This window comes from Myripristis murdjan, chromosome 11 (assembly GCF_902150065.1).
Source record: "Myripristis murdjan chromosome 11, fMyrMur1.1, whole genome shotgun sequence".
NCBI classification, from domain to species: domain Eukaryota; kingdom Metazoa; phylum Chordata; class Actinopteri; order Holocentriformes; family Holocentridae; genus Myripristis; species Myripristis murdjan.
Genome location: NC_043990.1, coordinates 5,827,142 through 5,848,403, shown reverse-complemented (window position 1 = coordinate 5,848,403; position 21,262 = coordinate 5,827,142). Strand labels below are relative to the sequence as shown.

At 42.2% G+C, this 21,262-nt stretch overlaps 1 protein-coding gene across 1 annotated transcript in view; it reads left to right on the top strand.

The window, feature by feature from the left end:
- Positions 1–2,884: 2,884 nt before the first annotated feature.
- The window catches only part of cacng7a (calcium channel, voltage-dependent, gamma subunit 7a), a 33,521-nt gene continuing 15,143 nt past the window's right edge, over positions 2,885–21,262 (top strand). The window contains exons 1-3 of the mRNA XM_030064004.1: positions 2,885–2,942; positions 16,270–16,465; positions 19,226–19,312. Of these exons, the coding sequence (XP_029919864.1) occupies positions 16,270–16,465; positions 19,226–19,312 (283 nt within the window). The 5' untranslated portion in view covers positions 2,885–2,942. The remainder of the gene's footprint in view (positions 2,943–16,269; positions 16,466–19,225; positions 19,313–21,262) is intronic.

The following is a 21,262-nucleotide window of genomic DNA, read 5'->3' as shown; positions in this document are numbered from 1 at the left end:
GCAATTTGAACTGGAAAGCCTTCAGTCATTTGAAGCAGAGGAGCTGCTATTGTGATGACTCAGTCTTCAAACTCATGCACTTCAATGCAATTCAGCTTTTATATTGAAGACCACAGTGAACAACACTAATCCCGGGGCTTAGTATATTTTAAAACAAAATTATGAAAAATGAATAATAGACGGCCTTCAGACTGAAGCTGGTTTTTAATATTTGATAGATCCTACAGTCTGCTAACGGTGGTGGTGGTGGGTTTATGATTGGCTTGCCTTCACTTTCCTCCAATTTCCTGTCTTCTTCTCTCCTCACTCATAATCTCCGCTGTCCTCCGCGAGGCAGGACGCAGTGGAGCATTTGATAATGCAATCAAATATAAAAATATAATAAAAACGTCTCTGCAAATGAGTTGAAAATGTCATAAAGCCTTATAGCGTCATGAATTCCCAAGTAATGCAATAACAGAGCAATAACTGCCAGTTCTCATAAGGTGCACATCTTTAACTGATGATGTAATAATAATAATATCCACTACTAATGTAATAACATGAGTTATGATTTCGTTATTACAGGATTCTGCATTATTAACCAATATTAAATCATCACTTGGGTAAAAACGGCCAATTAATGTCCTTTATACATCAAAAATTGATATATTGATATATTGGAAACTGTATGGGCCATGTAAAACCTATTAGAAAAGGCACAAACTTCCTCTTATTTTTACTCAGAGTGAAAAAATAGATACAAAAAATGACCCTTTAGGTCGTTTTTTAGTTAGGGAAGCGATTAAATGCTCGTTTATGCTGCCTTTATGTGTACAAAAATAAATATGTCTGTTTCAAATGACGTAACTGCCTACATACTCGAATGCGTACTTTACGTCGGCATGGATGTTCAGCAGTAAATCCACTAGGGGGCAGCTCAGAGTCAAAAGTTTCTGACAACAGCATGGCGATAGTAGAGGAGGTCGTAATAATGGAGGAGGCGGTGTTGCAGACAGCGGTCAGTGGTCTGTGAGGTCATTAAACACATCGCGACAGGAGGATGGCGGTGTGTGAGGTCATTGAACACATCACGACAGGAGGATGGCGGTCTGTGAGGTCATTGAACACATCGTGACAGGAGGGCGGCGGTCTGTTAGATCATTAAACACATCGCGATGGGAGGATGGCGGTCTGTGAGGTCATTGAACACATCACGACAGGAGGATGGCGGTCTGTGAGGTCATTGAACACATCGTGACAGGAGGACGGCGGTCTATGAGGTCATTGAACACATCACAACAGGAGGAGGGCGGTCTGTGTGGTCATTGAACACATCGCGACAGGAGGACGGCGGTCTGTGAGGTCATTGAACACATCGCTACAGGAGGAAGGCGGTCAGTGAGGTCATTGAACACATCGCGACAGGAGGACGGCGGTCTGTGAGGTCATTGAACACATCGCTACAGGAGGAAGGCGGTCAGTGAGGTCATTGAACACATCGCGACAGGAGGACGGCGGTCTGTGAGGTCATTGAACACATCGCGACAGGAGGACGGCGGTCTGTGAGGTCATTGAACACATCGCTACAGGAGGAAGGCGGTCAGTGAGGTCATTGAACACATCGCGACAGGAGGACGGCGGTCTGTGAGGTCATTGAACACATCGCGACAGGAGGACGAACAATTCTTCTCTCCAATATTATAAATTTTTGAAATTTCTTCTTCGTGTATCTCTCGTAGGCCGCTATCGCTTGAATTATCAGCTACACTGTTGGAATCAACACACTTTGGAAAATGAAAAATGGAGAATTCTTATGTATTTTTCCAATGTAGGCTCCTTTATAAATTATTGAACATATACTGTATATTAAAGTTTAGGTCAAGGTTATATATGTTGTTTTTTCATATGAAACATCAGCATTTTCTCAGGTATCTATTAGTCGATGTTGGTGCAGCTTACAGGAACACTAACTCTCTTATATCTTTGTAAAACAACTTGCAGGTAAAAGCCTAATTCCCTATATGGATAGATGATGTATAGAACAGCATAAAGGTGTAATAAGACAGAGTTACATTACATTTGCTGCATGACACATGACACTTGACTCACTCAGAGGGATGTTTTAGGACATTTACCTTAGCCAGTAGTTTTTTAACATTGTCAGCTGGTACATGGAGAAAGAAAAATCCCTATTAAACCATTTGGAGACCATTCAGTGTCTTAGTTTCCTGCAGCTGATCAGTTATGTGGCTGAAAATTCATCTTTTTTTCTCAGAGCTCCTAACATTTCCTCCACTGCAGGTCAGTGTTTGGGTGTTTTGTCATGAATCGGCTGCGTGATGCTCACTGTTGCTGTGTGTTTGGTTCAGTGTGGATGTCAGGTTGCTGCATGCTGATGGTGTGTCCTCAATATCAGCTGCACACTTTTCATGCCACGCTGTAGTGTGTGTATCTGTGTGTGTGTGTGTGTGTGTGTGTGTGTGTGTGTGTGTGTGTTTCACCCTCTAGCCTACATCACTGTACCCCACCACCACCCCGCCTCCTGCCTCCCCTTATACTCCCTCTCTCTCTCTCTCTCTCTCTCTCTCTCTCTCTCTCACACACACACACACACACACACGCACACACACACCATTCCCACCCCCTACCCAAACTCTCCCTGTCTCCAGTCTTCGCCCCATTCAAGCGATTCTCCGCAGTGCTGAAAGAGCAGAGTGAAGGAAAGGAGGAGGAGGAGGAGGGGGGAGAGAAAAGAGAGAGAAGAAGAAGCAGAAGAAGAAGAAGCAGAAGAGGGGAGATACGGGGAAAAAAGAGAGAGAGAGAGAGAGAGAGAGAGAGAGAGAGAGAGAGAGAGAGAGAGACGGGGGGGAAACTGCAATTTTTTAGCCCAGGCTTCCTTCCCTCCTTCCCAGTGCGCACGGATCTCTCGGCGGCTGCACCGTCGGACCGACCAGCTCAGGGTGAGTAAAACCTTCTGCTGCTTCATATTATTATTATTTTTTTTTTTCTGTGTCATTTTACTGCGCCGAGCTGTTGCCGAGCCTTCCCACCAGTCTGCTCTGCCCCTCATCATTTCACCTCACAGCGCACATTCTTTTTTTTTTTTTTTTCTGGGGGAAATAATTCCGCTCTCTGCGCTCCGTGCTGGCACTCTGCGAGGCGAGGTCCGTCTGTCAGCGGCAGCCTGGTGGACTCTTTGACATTTCGCTGCGCACGTTAGGACTTGAAATGATGGACATGACATGCAACTGTATGTACAGCAGTGTTTGACACCCCCCTTCCCTCCCTCCATCCCTCCCTCCTTCTCTCTCTCTCTCTCTCTCTCTGTGTGTGTCTCCCTCCAAAATAAAACCAAGACAGTGTGATGTTTTATGAGAGAGGAGCCTCAGGTCGCTCGATGTGCCCAGCTCCTCTCTCTTGAGGCGCAAGAAGACGATGTGCGTTGTTGACAGCCTTGTGTGCATGTGTGTGTGCGTGCGTGTGTGCGTGCGTGTGTGTGTATGTGTGTCTGTGTGTGTATTTCATTGCCTGGTAGTGTTGGACTGTACAGTAATTAGTGTGTCGCATTCAGTTGGAGCGACAAACCAAACCCCCGTTTTGCCGTAACACTGTACAGACTGGAATACAGCACAGTGAAGAATCTGCTTCGTGTGTGTGTGTGTGTGTGTGTGTGTGTGTGTGTGTGTGTGTGTGTGTGTGTGAGAGAGAGAGAGAGAGAGAGAGAGAGAGAGAGAGAGAGGGTACAAGTGTGTGAGGCTGTGCACTTAGTATAGAAAAGGGTTGAGAAAAGAGGTCCAGGGGTGAGGCAAATGTGTGTGTGTGTGTGTGTGTGTGTGTGTGTGTGTGTGTGTGTGTGTGTGTGTGTGTGTGTGTGTGTTCTAAAAACTCTTGGCTTCTTCTTGGGGAACCCGTCTTGTGATATTGTTCCAACAGACTGCAGCACTTCTTATTGAGTCCATCTCTCTCTCTCTCTCTCTCTCTCTCTCTCATACACACACACACACACACACATACACACACACTGTTTCTTCAAATTGCCCTGTGTGTGTGTGTATATACAGTATGTGTGCAGATTGTAGCTTTTATGGAAAGCAGAGGAAGCGGGACGAGGACAGAACAGAGGGAGACGGGGGCTCTGACCAGTTTCCATGATATTTAATGTTTCTCTTCTTCTGAGCTGGAGGCTGTGAGGCGACTGTGCTGAGAGTGCAGTTTCACAGACCGGTTTTGTCCCAAAAACACACATCCCATGAATCCCTTGAAAAATGCAACACACAGTCAACAGCTCCCCACAAATAAAGGGACAAATGGGATATTACAGAGTTTAGAGATGTTAAAGGAGACCTAATAATTCAAGATTATTGGTAATTCATGTGAATACGTAAAAATAATTTCTGCTATGTTATCACAGATTGATCCAGCTCATACATCTTTTCCACTGTCTCTTCTAAACACTCGAAGAACTGGGTGGTGAGAATGAGCAGCGATAGCCACCATGAGAAACTCCATCAATGGGAAATCCAAAGTCCCGCCCCCACGCTGTTTGATTGACAGGTGATCTCTGGGAGGTGCAGTGCAGAAACACCACAGCCATGAGGGAAAAAAAAAAAAAAGGATCTGGCTGACAATTTCAGGCTTCACATATTCGGGCAAATATGAGTTTGTGTCCAGGTTTTTCTGATCAAGACTCTCGCTGAAAGGTGCTTTAGATGAAAGCGTCCGCTGAATATGGAATCAAAGTGCGGCTGTCATGTGAAACCCTCACATTTAGGCGATTTGGACATTTTGTTCAACTCGCAGCTCACTGAGTTCTTACTGATGAAAAAACAAACCGAACGATCATCCAACTTGAAATTACAAATTGGAAAATTCACAAATCGCTTCAGTGCTGTGTGTAGAGTTTTCCCTTTGAAAACATTTTCCCTTTAGCTGGAAATTTTTCAAGTTGGAAATTCCCAGTTGAAGTGAATGCAGCACAAGTTCAGCTGAGGGATTTCATGTTCCTCTGTCCAAGCCTCAGGCCGATGAGTTTTTTTCCAAAATCATGAAAATCACAATAATGCATGTTGGTCAAGCTACAGCATCCGACCATTTTCCGGTAGCTTTCCTGAAACGTGAATTTTTGGAGAAAACGGCATCACAGTTTCCGTGTTTGGGTTGAGACGTAAAATTTAAAGCTGAAATAATGTTAGAGATCTCATATTTGGAAAAAACACGCTGGATATGAGATTTCAAGTTGATTTGCAGTCAGATTTTGCTGCTGAAGTGACTTCGCTGAAGGTGAATGAAGACGGAGAGCGTGGCCTGCACGCTGTGTGTGAATGGAGGCGAGGCGCCGGGCTTTGGCCTTTTGTGAATGGTGCTCTCCGATCATGTGTGTCGGGGTGAAGCAGCGGCTCAGCACATGTACAGGCATGTGGGATGTGTCACACTTTACACCGCCTGCCTCAGCGTGTGTGTGTGTGTGTGTGTGTGTGTGTGCGTGTGTGTGGGTGTTGCACAACGACTTCCCTCGCAGTTTTTTGGGCCAAGGTCTTTCCCAGTGAACGCCCCTTCCCTCCCTCTTTTCCTCTTCTCACTTGATTCTCTGTTTATCTCGCCCATTTTTCACCCCCTCTGTCTCTCTCTATCTCTTCTCTTACACTCCAGCACATTAACACACACACACTCTCTCTCTCGCAGGCCCTCCCTCTTTTTTTTCTCCAGTATGAGTGTGTTTTTTTTTTTTTTTTTTTTTTTTTTAACCCGGTGCATAAGCTAATTATCTTTATCAGTCCAGCAGAAGCTCTACAGACGACGGGACGAGGGTTTTCTTCCCAGAGCTTTCATCGTCTTAAGTACCGCTTTGAGAAAATGAGAGTCTTCTTGCAGGTCGCAGAGATTCGAATGTGGTTCCGCAACAAAACCACGCAAACGTCTTTCTTGGAAAATTTCCCGTCTTAAGAAGTTTTGTTTCCTTTAAAGAAGCACTTTTCAAGGGAAATGGCTCTTGGGTGTGTTTTCTTACTGTACACACAGAAAAATAAAGGTGCCAAATGGAAAAGGAAGAAAATGGTTCCTCAGGGTGACTCCATTAGGAGAACCTTCTCTGGTTCCACAGTGACCCTTTCAGATCTTTGAGGGACTGTTTAAAATGAGCCTCAGACAGCCATAAAAGTCAGTTCTTTTAGTAACCAGCAATGTTCTTCAAACAACTTGAACAAAAAAAAAGGTTTGGTGGAGCAAATTCATTTAATGTGGAATTCGTTTCCATGGGTTCTTCTGCTGAAAATGGTTCTTGAAGAATCTTTTTTTTTTTTTTTTTTTTTTTTTGAGTACTTTGTTCTATTATGTTATGGTGGAGAAAAGATACATGAAAATAGCAGTTCTCATGTCTTAAGGTAAAATAAAGGTGCCAACTGGAACTGAAAAGAGTTCTTCATAGTGGTGCTGTAGGAGACCCTGGTTCTTCTTCAAAGAATCCACAAAGGTGCTTCAAAGAACCATCAGTTCTTCAAAGAATCTCCAAATGGTTCTGCAAAGAACTTATTTTCATAATATTTCTCAGTGGACCTGACTGGTTGAATGAAGAACCACCCACCAAGTTAAGTGGTTCTCTCATATTTGATGGTGTGATGTTTTGCTTTCTTTCTTCTGTCCTTGGTCCTTCCATCCTTCATTCCTCTCTTTTTGTCCCTCCAGGTCTTCACTCTTTCCTTCCTGCTCTCTTTCTTGCATCCTTTGTCTTTTCCCGTCCTTTTTCCCAATTTTACTCCCTTCATTCTCCTCTCTTCTTTCCTTTTTTTCACTCACTTCTGCAGCTTCTTCCTTCCTTCTTTCCTGGAAACTTTTGTCTTTTTCTGACCCAACTTTCCTCGCATCCTTCTCCTTCTTTCCTTTCCTTTTTTCACTCCCTTCTTTAGACACATGTACCCTCCCACCTTCCCTCTCTTCTCCTCGCTCCCTGTTTCAAACACTCCTCCTCTCGTACCCCTCACCCCCCACCCACATCTTTAAATATCCATCTCTCCTCCTGCCAGTTGGCAGAGGCCTCGTGCTGCTGACAGAGGGACATATTGCCTCCCAACGCTCGCCGCCTAACCTGGGAACGCCATCTGTGGAGCCCCGCTCGGCACCATGGGACACGTAGTTTCATGATGCTCAGCAGTTGCCTCGCCCAGCTCCGTATTGACCCGTCATCACTTTCCATCTCTTTCATCTGATTCTTCTTCTTCTTTTTTTTCCTCTCTTCCCTGCTTTTTGATTTTGAATGCCAGGTTTTTGATCTGCTTGTCAGAAGTTTCAAAGATTTCTAGAGGTCACACAAAAGAAGAAGTTATACTCTTAAAACAAAAACAAAATGAGGATTTTAACAGATATATCACATTTCTGCACAATAAAAAATGGACATCCTACAGCTTCCTACAGAAAAAATTGCTACAGATTTCTACAGCAAGTTTTTAAGTGAAATCAAGGTGCTAGTATACTGCCTAATTTTGTGACATAAGTAGTTACTTTTAAGGTAAGTAATAAAGTAATTTCCCCCAATGTATGTCTCACAATCTGCAAAATTCAAAGCAATCCTTAGGGGTGTTTTGTAGTAATATGTAACATGCATTTATATGGAACGGTAAAGTTCAAGATAGGCCTTTTCACAGAAGAAAATCAGTCTTGGAACTCACTGACACCCCAAAGACCAACAGAAAACAACTGAAATCTAGTTATTACAGTCATATTCACGGCTGTACTGTTGTTGTTACACTGTAATAACATTGTATTTGCACAATTTGCAGCTCAGTAATATTAACCAAGTCTGAGGTTTCAGTACCACAGGCTGGACCCGTGCTAAAACTGTGTGCACTCAGGGTGCTGATAAAAATGTCTTATACAGTTTCCTCAGTGTCAAACTACAAGAAGACTGGAAGAAGTTTGTGGGCGCACAGTATTTATCGCGCTGCAGGGCAGATGCTAAAGCCTCTGAGATGCTTGTATCACTGGCTAAACCAGAGCGACCCAAATAAACCCTGGACACACAAAAAGCGAAACTAAAACGTGTCTTCTTCACAGCAGGAAGTTGTAAAAACTCACTCGCCATCAACTGAGCTTTAAATATTCGGTGCACCAGCCAGGTGGGTTTGATTCAGCTGCAGTGTCTTTAATATTTCCATTATCTTTTTTTCTATTTCATCTGAATCAGTTTACGATGAGTGACACACAACAGCTGGATAATAAGGCGCAGTATCTTGATAATGGATAAATAACTCCAGTGCACCGTGGGGTAAAACATCTTATTAATTAAGTGGCCCATTTCCAGAAATTAATTCATATTTACATTAGTGGCAAAGCATGTGATTAAAGCAAGTTGCTAGCACCTTGATAACCCCGCTGTAGTGTTTTAATTAGTAACTCAGAGCTCATTCATTAAGTTGGGCTCAGCTGATGATGCTTCCAGGCTTCCAATAAAATGAAAGTAAATAGTATTAATTAGGGGTGTACAACTGAATCATTAAAAAAGAACCATTCAGTACACAACACACCCCCAAAGTGCAGTGTTACACACACATCTACTATATGAGAGCCATACTACCACACACTTAGCTGATGAATTAATGAATTTACATAATGTATTTTTTAATGATCGATTTAAATAGACTTAGTGGACTTTTGCCTTTGAAAGAGTATTCATTTCATATTGTTATCCCAAATCTCTGACTGAAAAAAGATATTTTTGCAAATAAGACAAAATACAGAGAATATTGGACTGGAAACAGGAGTTTTCTTTTCCCCTGATTTCCCTGATGTAAAAAACAAATCAATCTGAAACTGAAATTTTGACCCAAACACCACAATGCAAACTAAACCATCACGCTCTTTGTGTTAATAATGAAGTCAGTGAAAAATTAAACTTTGATGAAGAGCATAGAGCAGAGCCTGACACTCTGTAATGAAGAGACAAGTCTGTACATTGGATTTTAACCACCTCAGTCAGGGTGCATTAAAATCATTCAGTGTAGGTTCACACGGCCTCCGTAAGCCTGTTGCCGGTACTGTTAAAGTCAAAAAACCCATCAGCTAAAGGAAGGGAGGAGACATTTGTGCCTAGTAGGACAGAGAGAGGGAGGGAGAGAGAGAGAGAGAGAGAGGGAGGGAGAGAGAGAGAGAGAGAGAGAGAGAGAGAGAGAGAGAGGGAGAGAGAGAGCGAGAGAGAGGGAGAGAGAGAGAGAGAGAGAGAGAGAGAGAGAGAGAGCAGCAGCAGACTGAGGAGCTGTCCACCACTGTGGTGCTGAAATCCTCACAATGCCACACCGCCCTGATTCTCCTCTCCTCTGGCAAAATAATCTCTCTCTCTCTCTCTCTCTCTCTCTCTCTCTCTCTCTCTCTCTCCACCCCCCTTAGGAAATATACACATACTCATTTTCTTTCCATATTTCCATATCCCTTTTTTCCTTCAATCATTTACATGACCCTCCACTCTTTCCTCACTACCTCCCTCTCTCCGTATATATAGGTTCCCTCTCCTCTCCTTCTTCCATTCCAGCCTCCCATCCTCACTCCCTCCCTTCATCCTAAAAGTCACTTGGAGATCAAAAAGACACTTTGAGAGCATTAATTTGATGTGTTCCCCGTTGAAACAGGTTGCTGGGGAAGGACACGACGCAAAGAGCCGTCTTTTAAAACTGTAACTCAGTGGGAATCTTTTATGACCGTGAATAAATAGGGGATCAATAAGGGAGAGAAAGGCACTTAATATGATAAAATATGATGATTTTAGTGTAACTTGGAGTCTTTGCTGTTTCAACATGATGTTGCCATTAGAGGCAAACAGCAAGTAAAAGAAATTCAAAATCCAAATCCACCTTTAAGTAGGTGAATATTCTGGCATGGGATATGAGCTGGACAGTTGAAAACATCATTCTGTGACTTTAAAGTCCTTCCCTTCCACATCCTTCCCTTTGTTTCACACTCCCTTCCTCCCTCTTTATCTCCTCCGTCCCATTCTTCCATCTTTTTTCTCTCCTCACTTCTTTCCTTCCTTCCTTCCTTCTCCTTCATCTCCCCTTCTCTCCTACTGTGCACCCTTACTCATTCCTTTTGCTCTCCACCATCCTTAAAAACTCTGCCTGCCCATCTCCCCTCCCTCCTTTCCTCTTTTTCTTCCCTCCACCCCTCCTTCCCTCCCCCTCTCTCATTACTCCCTCCCTTAACACTCATCTGTAATTCATTACATTGCTTCTGGGCTCTCCCGGCACACACAGGGAGTTGGCGAGCTGCTGGTGCGACCTGGGAATTGTGGTTCTATTCTCAAGGCTTAAACTACAAAGAGAACCTCATCCCATCCTATTTGTTGTCAGCTATCTTAGCAAATACAGGCCTGCTTCCATTGTGTGTGTGTGTGTGTGTGTGTGTGTGTGTGTGTGTGTTGTGTGTGTGTGTAGGGGTTTGGAAGCCCCATGTGAATGTGAATGTGCATCTCTCTTTATCTGTGCATGTGCGTGCAAGTGTACATGTTCGTCCCTGTGTGTGTGTGTGTGTGTGTGTGTGCTCCTTTAACTGGAAAATATTAACATGCTGATCCCTGAGAATGAGGCTCGTCTTCCAAACCCAAATTCTCCTCAAGCCTCCGTTTCTGAGTTACAGAGATAGATCAGACGAAGTTCAGGTACATTAACCTTTACATTTACTAGACTTTGATTTATTTTCTCATTTTATTCATTTATTTATTTATTTATTTTTTTTTTAAAATACAGGTCTCTTTGCCTTTGAGGGACATAAATATTTCTGCCCTGTTTGACAGCTAAAATCAGAAATGACTTGTTTACTGCATAGCCAAGCCAGACCATTGTACAGGCATCATAAAAAGTTGGTATTTGGTATTTTTGAGGAAGTACATATTTAATAGAATGATGATTGGTAGAAGGTTTTTCGACAGTCATTCCAGTCAAACCGTTAAAAATACAGAGTAAAATTTTGAAAAACAAAGACTATTAATGATAAAGTCACTTCCTGAGACACTTGAGGATATGAGAAGGAATCCTCATTTTATATGATCTTAAGGAAAATACACACTAAAATATGCTGCACATGTTTATAACATCTGGTAAAGTACCACGAGTTAGGAGGAAAAAAATGTTCTTCCTCCGTCAGTATGAATGAAATTTTATATGTTCAGTACAATGACAAGTAAATACAGTGTGCTCGGCATTATACACTATGAATTTTGCTATCAGCATTTCATCAAATATCAGTTACAAGTTTTACAGATGTGTGCAAGTTGTAGTGTTTTGGACATTTTCTGAAACTACAGGGGTCATTTTACTCAAATTTACTCATTCAAGAAAAATCACCATTTTCACATTGGTTCTGTAACTCAAACCTCTTGACAAAATTATTAATAGATAAGATGTATTTTTAGGAAAATGGCTTCTTAAAAATAAATGTAACTTGAGCCTCCCTGGTGTCAGTTTGAAATGACACCGAGTGATGTGAGTCTGACGGGCTGGAGGGGTCGTGGTTTGTTTCAGGCCTCCTCCTCCTCCTGTCTTCGTCCTGGGCGGAGGATGAATTCAGAGCCTCTCATGTTCAGCCTGACATTTCCAACGCTATGACAGATGCTTATTTACACAATCCATGCACACACACACACACACACACCACCTTTGTTTTATTCAGCAGCGGTGACTTTCCCAGTCCCAGAAAGTGTCTGACGTCCTTCACTCAAGTCTTTTTGTTTGACTTTGGGGAAATGAGCAAACCGCCGTCTGTCTCGCTCTCTGGAAAGTCACGCCACTCTCTGTTCTCTCTCTCTCTCCCTCTCTCTCTCTTTGTTTGTTTGTTTGTTTGTTTTTCACTTTCTGTCTGCACCAGGCCCAGGTAAACAACAGGCCTACTGTGTGTTCAGCCGCAGTTTTGGTGTTTTTGTTTTTTTTCTGTTTTTGTTTTTTTGGGAGGGGATGTGTAGTGAGTTTTACACCCTTCTTCAAAATGCATGTTGCCTGAGAAAATAATAAAAAAAAAACTGATACTAGCAGCACTTACTGCAACCACACACACACACACACACACACACACACACACCCTTCCTAAAAGTTTTAAAAATGTATGATTTGCCCACAAGCTGAAGAATTTGAGGCTTTCACATGGTCTTTGGTCTGGGTCAGACCAGGAGCCTCAACTATTTTTATGACCTTCAGAGAGTCGAATTCATGGATCACAAGTCCCCTCAAACCCTTCTCTCTGTGTGTGTGTGTGTGTGTGTGTGCGTGTGTGTGTGTGTGTGTGTGTGTGTGTGTGTGTGTGTGTCTTTGTGTTTGTATGTGTGCTTCTCCTTGTGCCTGAGCATCTCTGTGCACCTGCACTAGCACAAGTGTGTGTTTTCCAGTGTGTGAGTGTGTTTTTGCTCACACGCCGGCGCGTACCTGGCGTGCACGCCGTCGTCTCCGCGGGGGCCTCTCTGATTGGCTGAGCTCGCCCGCGGCACAGGGTGTTTTACCATATCAAATATTTGTAACGGGTGACTCACGTCTGAGTGAGCGAATCTTTTCTGACACCGCTGAATGTGCTCTGCAGCGTCTCGCATGAACGATGAGGTCACTCCTCCCTCCTCTCCTGCCTGACAGCGGCTTCTCTTCCCTTCTCTTCCTCTTCTTCTTCTCCTCCTGCCGCCGCTGCTGCCGCTTATCTGCTCTGCTTCTCATCTTGTCTGTTGAGTTCATTCTGCTCCCCTCCGCTCCTCTTATCAGGATTGCTCTTTTCTCCTCTTTTACTCTCTCTTTTCTCTCTCCCTCCACTCCCTCTCCTCTCCTCTGATCACCGAGCTCACCAAGAGATATACTCCTGCTCACGACATGAAAGAATAATCTTACAACGTCTTTGGTTGGCCTCGTGTGGGTTTTTTGAAGCCCAGTATCGAGACAGATTTCTTTTTTTTTTTTTTTTCAAAGCAGCCAATAGCCAGCATTTAAATTTAAGTACCAAAACATTAAAAGTATTCCATGTTTTCCACAGAGTTGCACTCTTGTCTGAAACAGCGTTTAGACCGTCACAGGATGCTGAGATTCCCCATTGAAATCCATACTAATGAAATTCTGCTAAGTGGCTGAGCAGCCTGAGCCGTCCCACCTAATGAGTGGCAGTGGAAACCCCGGGACACATCACCGCATCCGCATGAAGGATTCATTCATTAATTCATTATATCAGTCTGAGAGTATAAAGCACTGTACTGATGGATTTGTATTGAAATGCTTTGCCAGTGCTGTATTTCTTCCACTCATGCAGTTAAAACTAAACTGATTAGAACTAAAGTGAACTAAACTGAATTCAACTGAACTGAACTGAGTAGAACTGATTCAGTAGAGATGAATTCAACTGAGATGAATTTGACAGAACCTAATTTAATTAATTAATTAACCCTATAAAACCATTTGTATCATATATGATACACATTTTCAATTCCTTTTTTCATTTTCAGTTGAATCAATACTTGACCAAAATACTGTTGTATACCTTTGAACACTTCCCCTGTTCACCCTGGACCATACCATTGGCACTTCAAGTACATATCATATATCACACACCAGAAAGGTCGTGTAATAACATATTTTTTGATTTTTCTTTTTTTATATATATTTTGTTATAGGACTAAATAAAGGGTTCAATTTCAAAAAAATTTAATTTTCTGCCAATTCTTTCATAGTTCAGGCTTTATAGGGTTAATTAATTAATTAACAGTGGAAGTGGAACTAAGTGAACTAAACTGAACTGAGTTGAGCTGAATTGAACTGAACTGATTAGAAATTTTTCAACAGAAATGAATTCAATTGAGCTGAATTTAAATGAATTTGAAAGAACCCAAAAGAATGAATGAATTAATATTGGAAGTGAGTGGTCGGTTAATTTAATTGAACTCAACTGGACTGAGTTGAACTGAGTTGAATTTATTTGAATTGAACTGAACTGAATTGAATGAAACTGAGCTGAACTGCTGGTTTTGCCACATTTTGGCTGGGTGTCAGTGATTCTTATGATCCCTGGACTGCTGCCTTCATAAAGAGCCCCGCCCCAGCAGGACAGCAGCTTTACTGTGTTTTTGTCAAGTTGTGTTCGGTGTGTTTCTGGACTTGAACCAGCGGCGTGATGAGACGTGGAGTGTGTTCTCCGACACACAGCGTGTCAGAGTCAGAGGGTTCGGTTCATCCGAGGTTGTTTCGCCGCGCTCTCCTCTCCGTGGATCTCCTCTGCTCTCCGCTCCTCTCGTCTCCTTTCATCTCCTCCCCTGTCCGATATTACATACATATTTAACAGAGGAAGTCAATGACAGTCAAGAAAGATTAAATCAGAGAATCTCCTCTCTCCTCTCCGCTGCTGTCTGCTCTGATAGTTCACATTTTAAAAGTGAAGATCAATAACTTATTTTTTTCTCTCCTATCATCCCCCTCTTCTTTCTCTTCCTCTTTGATATTAAATGATTTCAAATTATTGTAACCAGTGTCAATGCAGTGAATTAACAAATGGGTGAATCAATAATTCTTTGCCTCTCTGTTCTTCCTCTTTGATGTGACATACATTCAACCACATCAGAGTTTTCTCCTCTTATCTCCTCTCTCTTGTGTTTCATTCATTTTTAAATTCAAATATCAATAAAATTAGTATTTTCCTCTCATCTCTCTTCTCCCCCACCGTCGTTTCTAATTGATAAATCAAAGAAATCAATTTCTCTCTGCTCTCCCATCCCATTCTTATCTTTTCCTCTTCTCTAAAATGTTAATAATTAAATGAATAAAGCCAGTATTTTTCCTTTATTCTTCTTGTCTACTCACTTCCCCTCTCCTTGCATTTTTTTCTCTACTTTTGCTTATTTTGCATACAATTATTTTTTTTTTCAATTAATTGATAAAACCAGAATTTATATCTCCTCCCCAAACAAACACAAACAATACACACTGTAAATATTCACTTTTAATGACAGCGCCCCCACCAGGCCAGCCAGGGTAATGTTGTTTTATATTTCTACATTGTCACACCCCTCCAGGTCTAGTCAAAAATGGACCCGTGGTGTCACATGTAGCACATTTGAGTTAAAAATGTTCAGCTTTAATCATAGCGCCCCCATCAGGCCAGTCAGTGTAACATGTATGCTGGATTTATGTAGCAGGTCAGTTGGACTAAAGTGTATTTTTATCTTCAAAAAGTAAAGTGCAAATGTAAAAACAGTGTGGCAGCACTTACATTAAATCTGGTATTCTTCAATGCTGACGTTTGACATCCTCCCTCTGGTCGACCAATCAGAGTCAGCGACCTCACATAAAGTTGAGATCCTCGAGCAGAAATCCCAAAAGCCACCGGCCTTCGTCTGACGGCTGTTTAGCTTCAGGGGTCAGCTGCCGGTTTTTGGGGGCTTCTGGTGTTGCTTCTGCTTCCGTTTCCGTTGTGCATTTCTGTTTCCGTTTCTGTTATTATACGAATTGAACGTTTCTCCACACAATACATAAACACCTATACTTTTTGCATGTTAGGTATTTTAGATTTAGATCACATTTCAGCCATGCGTTCCACCTCTTTCACTCCCCACATGGACTGTTTACCTCTATAAAACCAACTGGACTGTAAACAGCAACTACTCAGACTACAAACACGATGCATTTCTGTTTCCATTTCTTTTATTACAAGAGATGCGAAATGAGAGTTGAACGTTTCTCCATGCAATACACAGACATTTCTGCGGGTGTTTTAAGTCCAGACTACATTTCGGCCAATGTGTTCCGCCTCTCCACATGGACTGTTTCCCTCTATAAAACCAATCGGACTGCAAACGTTGTGCATTTCTGTTTCTGTGTCCTTTATTACACATTTTGAACATTTACAGTACACACACATTTTTGGAGGTGTTTTAGGGTTTGTGTTCCTGCGTTCCGCCTCTTTCTCTCTCCTCACAGCCTGTTTACCTGCATAAATCATTCAGACTACAAACAGCAACCAGTCGAACAAACTACATACCAAAATCTTGTCCCATACCTACAGATTCTACAACATTTAGTCTGTTTATAGAGATTACTCAGGCGGACACCCATGCAGAGACCCTTTTCAATCCTAAATATGCATCAATGTATGTGCAGAGGCGTTATTTTCATCGAGGTCCCCATCAGGCCAATCAGTGCAAAGTTTACCGTGCCAAGATGGGGCATCTCTCCAAGTTTCATTGAAATCATACCAGCGGAGCCGGATGAATCACGTGAAAGCTCATGTTTGACGAACACAGCTGAGAAAAACCGGTCAGTAACATCAACACTTTCCCCTGTCCTCGTCCCTCAGATGAGTTCGTTCAGCACGAGGGCCCTGACGCTGCTCTCCTCCGTGTTCGGGGCCTGCGGTTTGCTCCTGGTGGGCGTCGCCGTGTCGACCGACTACTGGCTGCTGATGGAGGAGGGCATCGTGCTGCAGCAGAACCAGACCACCGAGGTCAAGATGGCGCTGCACTCCGGCCTCTGGAGGGTTTGCTTCGTCGCAGGTCAGCCCCGACTTTTTTTTTCATTTTAGTTACACTTATTTGTTGTACCTGTCTTCTTCCTCCTCTTCTTCTTTTCTTCTGCTTCCTGTCTGTGTTTGTGTGTTGTTTGCATTTGTTCTTCGGTTCAATCAATATGTTTGTTCTTCAGGCTAATAAAATCCTGATATTGAAACGCAGATGAATGAAACCTTGTGAGACCCAGACTAATGAAACGCTTGGAAGATTAGCAGCTTGTTAAAGCAGCGTGACCCACCCATGCATTCAGCTGCAGAAGAAACATTAAGCCAGCATATGAAAATTTATTCCAACAGCAATAAAATTAATACATAAAACTAAAAAATAATAGTATAGAATAGAAATACAATTGTATTTCTCTGTAGGAGGACTGTTTCATATTGGTATCTGTTCATTTGGGCTGCAAGGTGTGTGTATGTGTGTGTCCTGTGTCCATTTTCCTGGACCTACTCACACACCAGTTATTGTTACAGCTTATTGCACCATACTAATGCCCCATAGTGCTTTACGTTCTGCCAGTGTGCTTTCATTCAAACAGCCCGGGGTGGGAATAATTTTGCAGCACATTATCACCTCCTAACATGCAGTTTTGCAAGTGAACGACAGGAAAATGCAAACAGCCGGTAGGTTCACAACCATGAGGAATTCATTAAATCACCTTTTTTTTTTCTTCGTTTCAAGTTTGCCTCTTTCTAAGCTGCTGGTGAAAACTTCTGTGTTGTGCCCGCAAAGAATTTACACTGCAGATAAATTCAAAATCAATACAGCTGTCAGAACTTATGATTTATTCATGTTTAGGATGTTAGGCTGTGATATAACACTGAGTGAAGTTTTATATACAGCTTCAGAGTGCAAATTTCCTTCACTGGCGGTTTACATAGTGAGACATATCTATGAAAAAAAAAAAAAAAAAAAAACAGTTTTCATCGAGTCAAGACATTTTCCAGAGCAATATAATATAACAAAGTGCCTTTGTTCGCTCGCAGTGTGTTAGGAACTGGTGTCAGGAGCCATTTAGGAGACAACTGGGGAACCTGCATTCACCATGCTGTGCCTTCCTGTGTGTCTCTTCAGATTAACTCACACTAAGCACACACACACACACACACACACACACACACACTGACAGAACAAAAAGGAAGATACACTAAGTATCCAGGCATATACATGCACACAGACACACACTAAAACTGCAGCAACTTTGAAGCAAATACCCACCACCTGCTGACTGGAAAAAAAACTTAAGCCTAATGCATTTGTGACAATGACTAATCTGACTAATTAATAATCAATAAACTCAATAAACTTTGATGTAATCCTTTTGATCAGCTTCCTTTATCTCTTCTGCTGTTATTTATTTCCAGCCATTCAGCGAGCTAGTTAGCATTAGCAGCTGCACCACAAGCAAACATGGCTCATGCACATAGAAGCAAAACTTACATAACAGTGTGCTTTTATTATGAAATAATCAATATGTTGACTTTTGATCCTGGAAATATTTCTCTCCATGTAAGATGCCTGTGTGTAATGTGGATCATTATAAAGCAGAGGGCCACGCGGGCTAATTAGATAAACAACGCAGAGCGAGGCTTTGCTGCTGAAACTCATTTGCACACAAAGAGGATTATAGGAAATTAAAATCGCGGCTAAAGTTTACAGTTAGTTAGATTTTTTTTTTTTTTTTTTTACTTTTTGTTAATTGTATATCACGCAACAAAGAGCAGAACTGATTTGTTTGCGAGGATTTTTAACTACAGTGAACTTTCATAGCGCAGATATGAGAGACGTGTCTGGACTGGATTTAGCTCTGGAGGAACACACACACACACACACACACACACACACACACACACACACACACATGCAAACATCCATATTTATTACTGTAGCTGTCTTTGCCGGGTCATGATGGTGTTGCTCTGGGGAGGCGGCCATGTTTCTGTTTCCCTGTTGTCTGTCGCCCGGCACAAAAGGTCAAAGGAGGAGGACGCTGGTGGCATTTGCAATGGCTGTTTCCTTCAGAGAGCGAGAGACACAGACAAAGAGACAAAGAGGAGAGAGAGAGAGAGAGAGAGAGAGGGAGAGAGCGTGTGTGTGTTTGTGCATCACTCGACATGATTTCATGTGCATGTTGTGAGGTGTTTGCTGTGTGTTTGCGTCCCCTCGCTGCTCCTACAGTTCCAGGTTGGCAGCGTCTCTGTATTCAGCTCCTGTCCTCTCTCTCTCTCTCTCTCTCTCTCTCTCTCTCTCTCTCTCGCTCGCTCGGCGCAGCTAAAACCTTGTTTTTCTCAAACCTCCTGACCTCCAACTGTCCCTCCCTCTCCTCCACTTTTTCTCGCACTTTTATCTCATTCCTCTCTCCTCTCCCTCTCCCTCTCTTCACCCTCGTCTTTCTCAGTGTTTATCCTCTCATTCGTCCTCTCCGAATCTATCCTCACCTCTCCTGTCACTCCGTCTGTTCCTCTGCCCTCCGCCGCATTTTTTTTGTACCTCTGTTTTTCGGTTTGTCTTGTCTCCAGATTTATTCCCACATGCGCATATTTCCATATTTCACTGACCCAAAGAAGACCCAAATAAATCCGACTCGATCACACAGCCAGACATCTCTCTCTCTCTCTCTCTCTCTCTCTCTCTCTGTTTCTCCGCTTATCTTCCCCTCTTTCTCTTCCTTCCTTCATTTTCTCCTCATTTCTCCACATTTTTCATAAGTTTGTTTCTCTCTCTTTCTCTTAATCTGTCTCTCAGGACCTGAGAAGGGCAGATGTGTGGCGTCAGAGTATTTCACCGAGCCTGAGATAGAGATTACTACAGAGAATACGGCCAACATACTCAGTGAGTTGACCACACACACACACACACACACATGCACACACACACGCACAGACACTAACTAATAGAGATATAAAATGGTTGACTGCCCATCTCCCTTCATAAATCAAATGCTTCCAAGACTGTTTTCCGCGCTGAAATCAATTATGCTTTTTTTAATGCCATTTTAATCACTGTCTGTTCTGACAAAATGACACAGTGACATTACAATTAAGGTCTTAGGTCTACCCTCTCATTACAGAAATTCATAGTGAACCTGGATTTTGTCAATTTTGCCTGTTTAGGTAGCCAAGGAACCAGAATATCAGTTCGCCAAAGTATTTCTGAAGATCCTTTTTTCACTAAAGAAATCAGAGATCAAGTAATGCTATGTCAACTGAATATGTTTGTTTGTTTTTTTCCTTAAGCAGATGATGATCATCGAAAGCCCCAGAAGTTCCCTAGGGAATTATTTTGTCCCGCAGCTGTTTTAATGATTTAAGATGTTGACACTGTGAACTCCATAAAACCGCCTTCCAAGTGCCTCCCCCATGGCGGTGTGCTCTGTCTCTTTAAAGTAAAACTCACACGCTTGTTTGGGACACACTACAGGGGAGACATCTGCCCCGTTCGCTGCGAGATAAATTTCCGCAGGTGGACGCCGGACCATAGCGTTGTAGCGTCACAGCGGGAAACTTCACTGAATAAAACATGCATTTCTGTGCTTAATACAACGCAGAGTGAGTCCCAGCCACCTGGATGTTTCTGAACACGTTCAGGAGAGTGTGCCGTTATGCTAACGATTCATTTCATTCTTATTTCCTATCTTTCTTTGTTGCTCAGAAGAATAGTAATGAAACGTAATTACGGATGCTGTGATTGCACTGGAAGGTAAACTCAAACAGCAAACTAAAGCAATTGGTTTTCAATGAGACACAGTTCCAGAGTTTCTAAGAAAACGTTTGCAATATTTCCAGCAGAGAAAAGCGTTTCCAATTTTGTTTCTATAAATTGACACAGAGACTTTCTTTGTGTATTGATAAACAAGAAGCATAATGAACTCACTGGCACTCTCCAGCTATATTTATATATACATATACATATATATATATTGAGCTCGTCCATGTGTTTGCATTTGACAATTTGAATAATTATTTGCTGAATGTAGAAATAACTCTAACCTTTTCTTCATTGATGATTCAGAGGAATCCATTTCAGTGTCTCAGGGTTTCAAGTTGATTTTCAAACTGGTGCAGACACTTTCATGGGAAAATAACTCTTTTCAATTGAGTTTTCAAAACACATTCCAGAATGAATGATTAAAAAGTCTACAACCTTCCCTCCACGTCAGGGGATCTTCACTCTGTCCGCCCCAGAGGCCATGAAGAAGTACATCGAAGAAGCTCTTACCTCTGACTTTATCCATGTTTCCACTTCTCCTGCAGGTGCTGGTTTCTTCTCAGGCGGGGAGATATGGGCAAAACTTCACAATATCTTTGACTGAATACCTTCATATTGATATTGTGACGCTACAGGGATGACTGTTGCTGCTTTCAAAAGACACTCAAGAGCTTTACAACAATCATTAGTAATGTGGATATGATTACCAAGTAGGTATAGACAAAAAATAAAACAGCTATAACAGCCTAAAAAGTTCAGCAAATTGCATTTATTCACCATATTGCAGCCTTTCAAACCAGGAAAAGACATCACTTATGTCTTATCATGATATTACAATATTCGAGATCCCAGACGATATTGAATTTCATATCACGATATCAATAAGATATCAATGCATCGCCCAGCCCTAGTTTCTTCTTTGTTGGAAGGAAAGACGGTGACCTATCCCTGTGCACTGACATTTATGATGTTAACATCATCATGGTTAAGAATTTGTATTATCTTCCTTTAATGTCAACCAAGCTGTATTTCCGTATTGCCCACAACCGTATCCACATGAGGAGAGAGATGAAT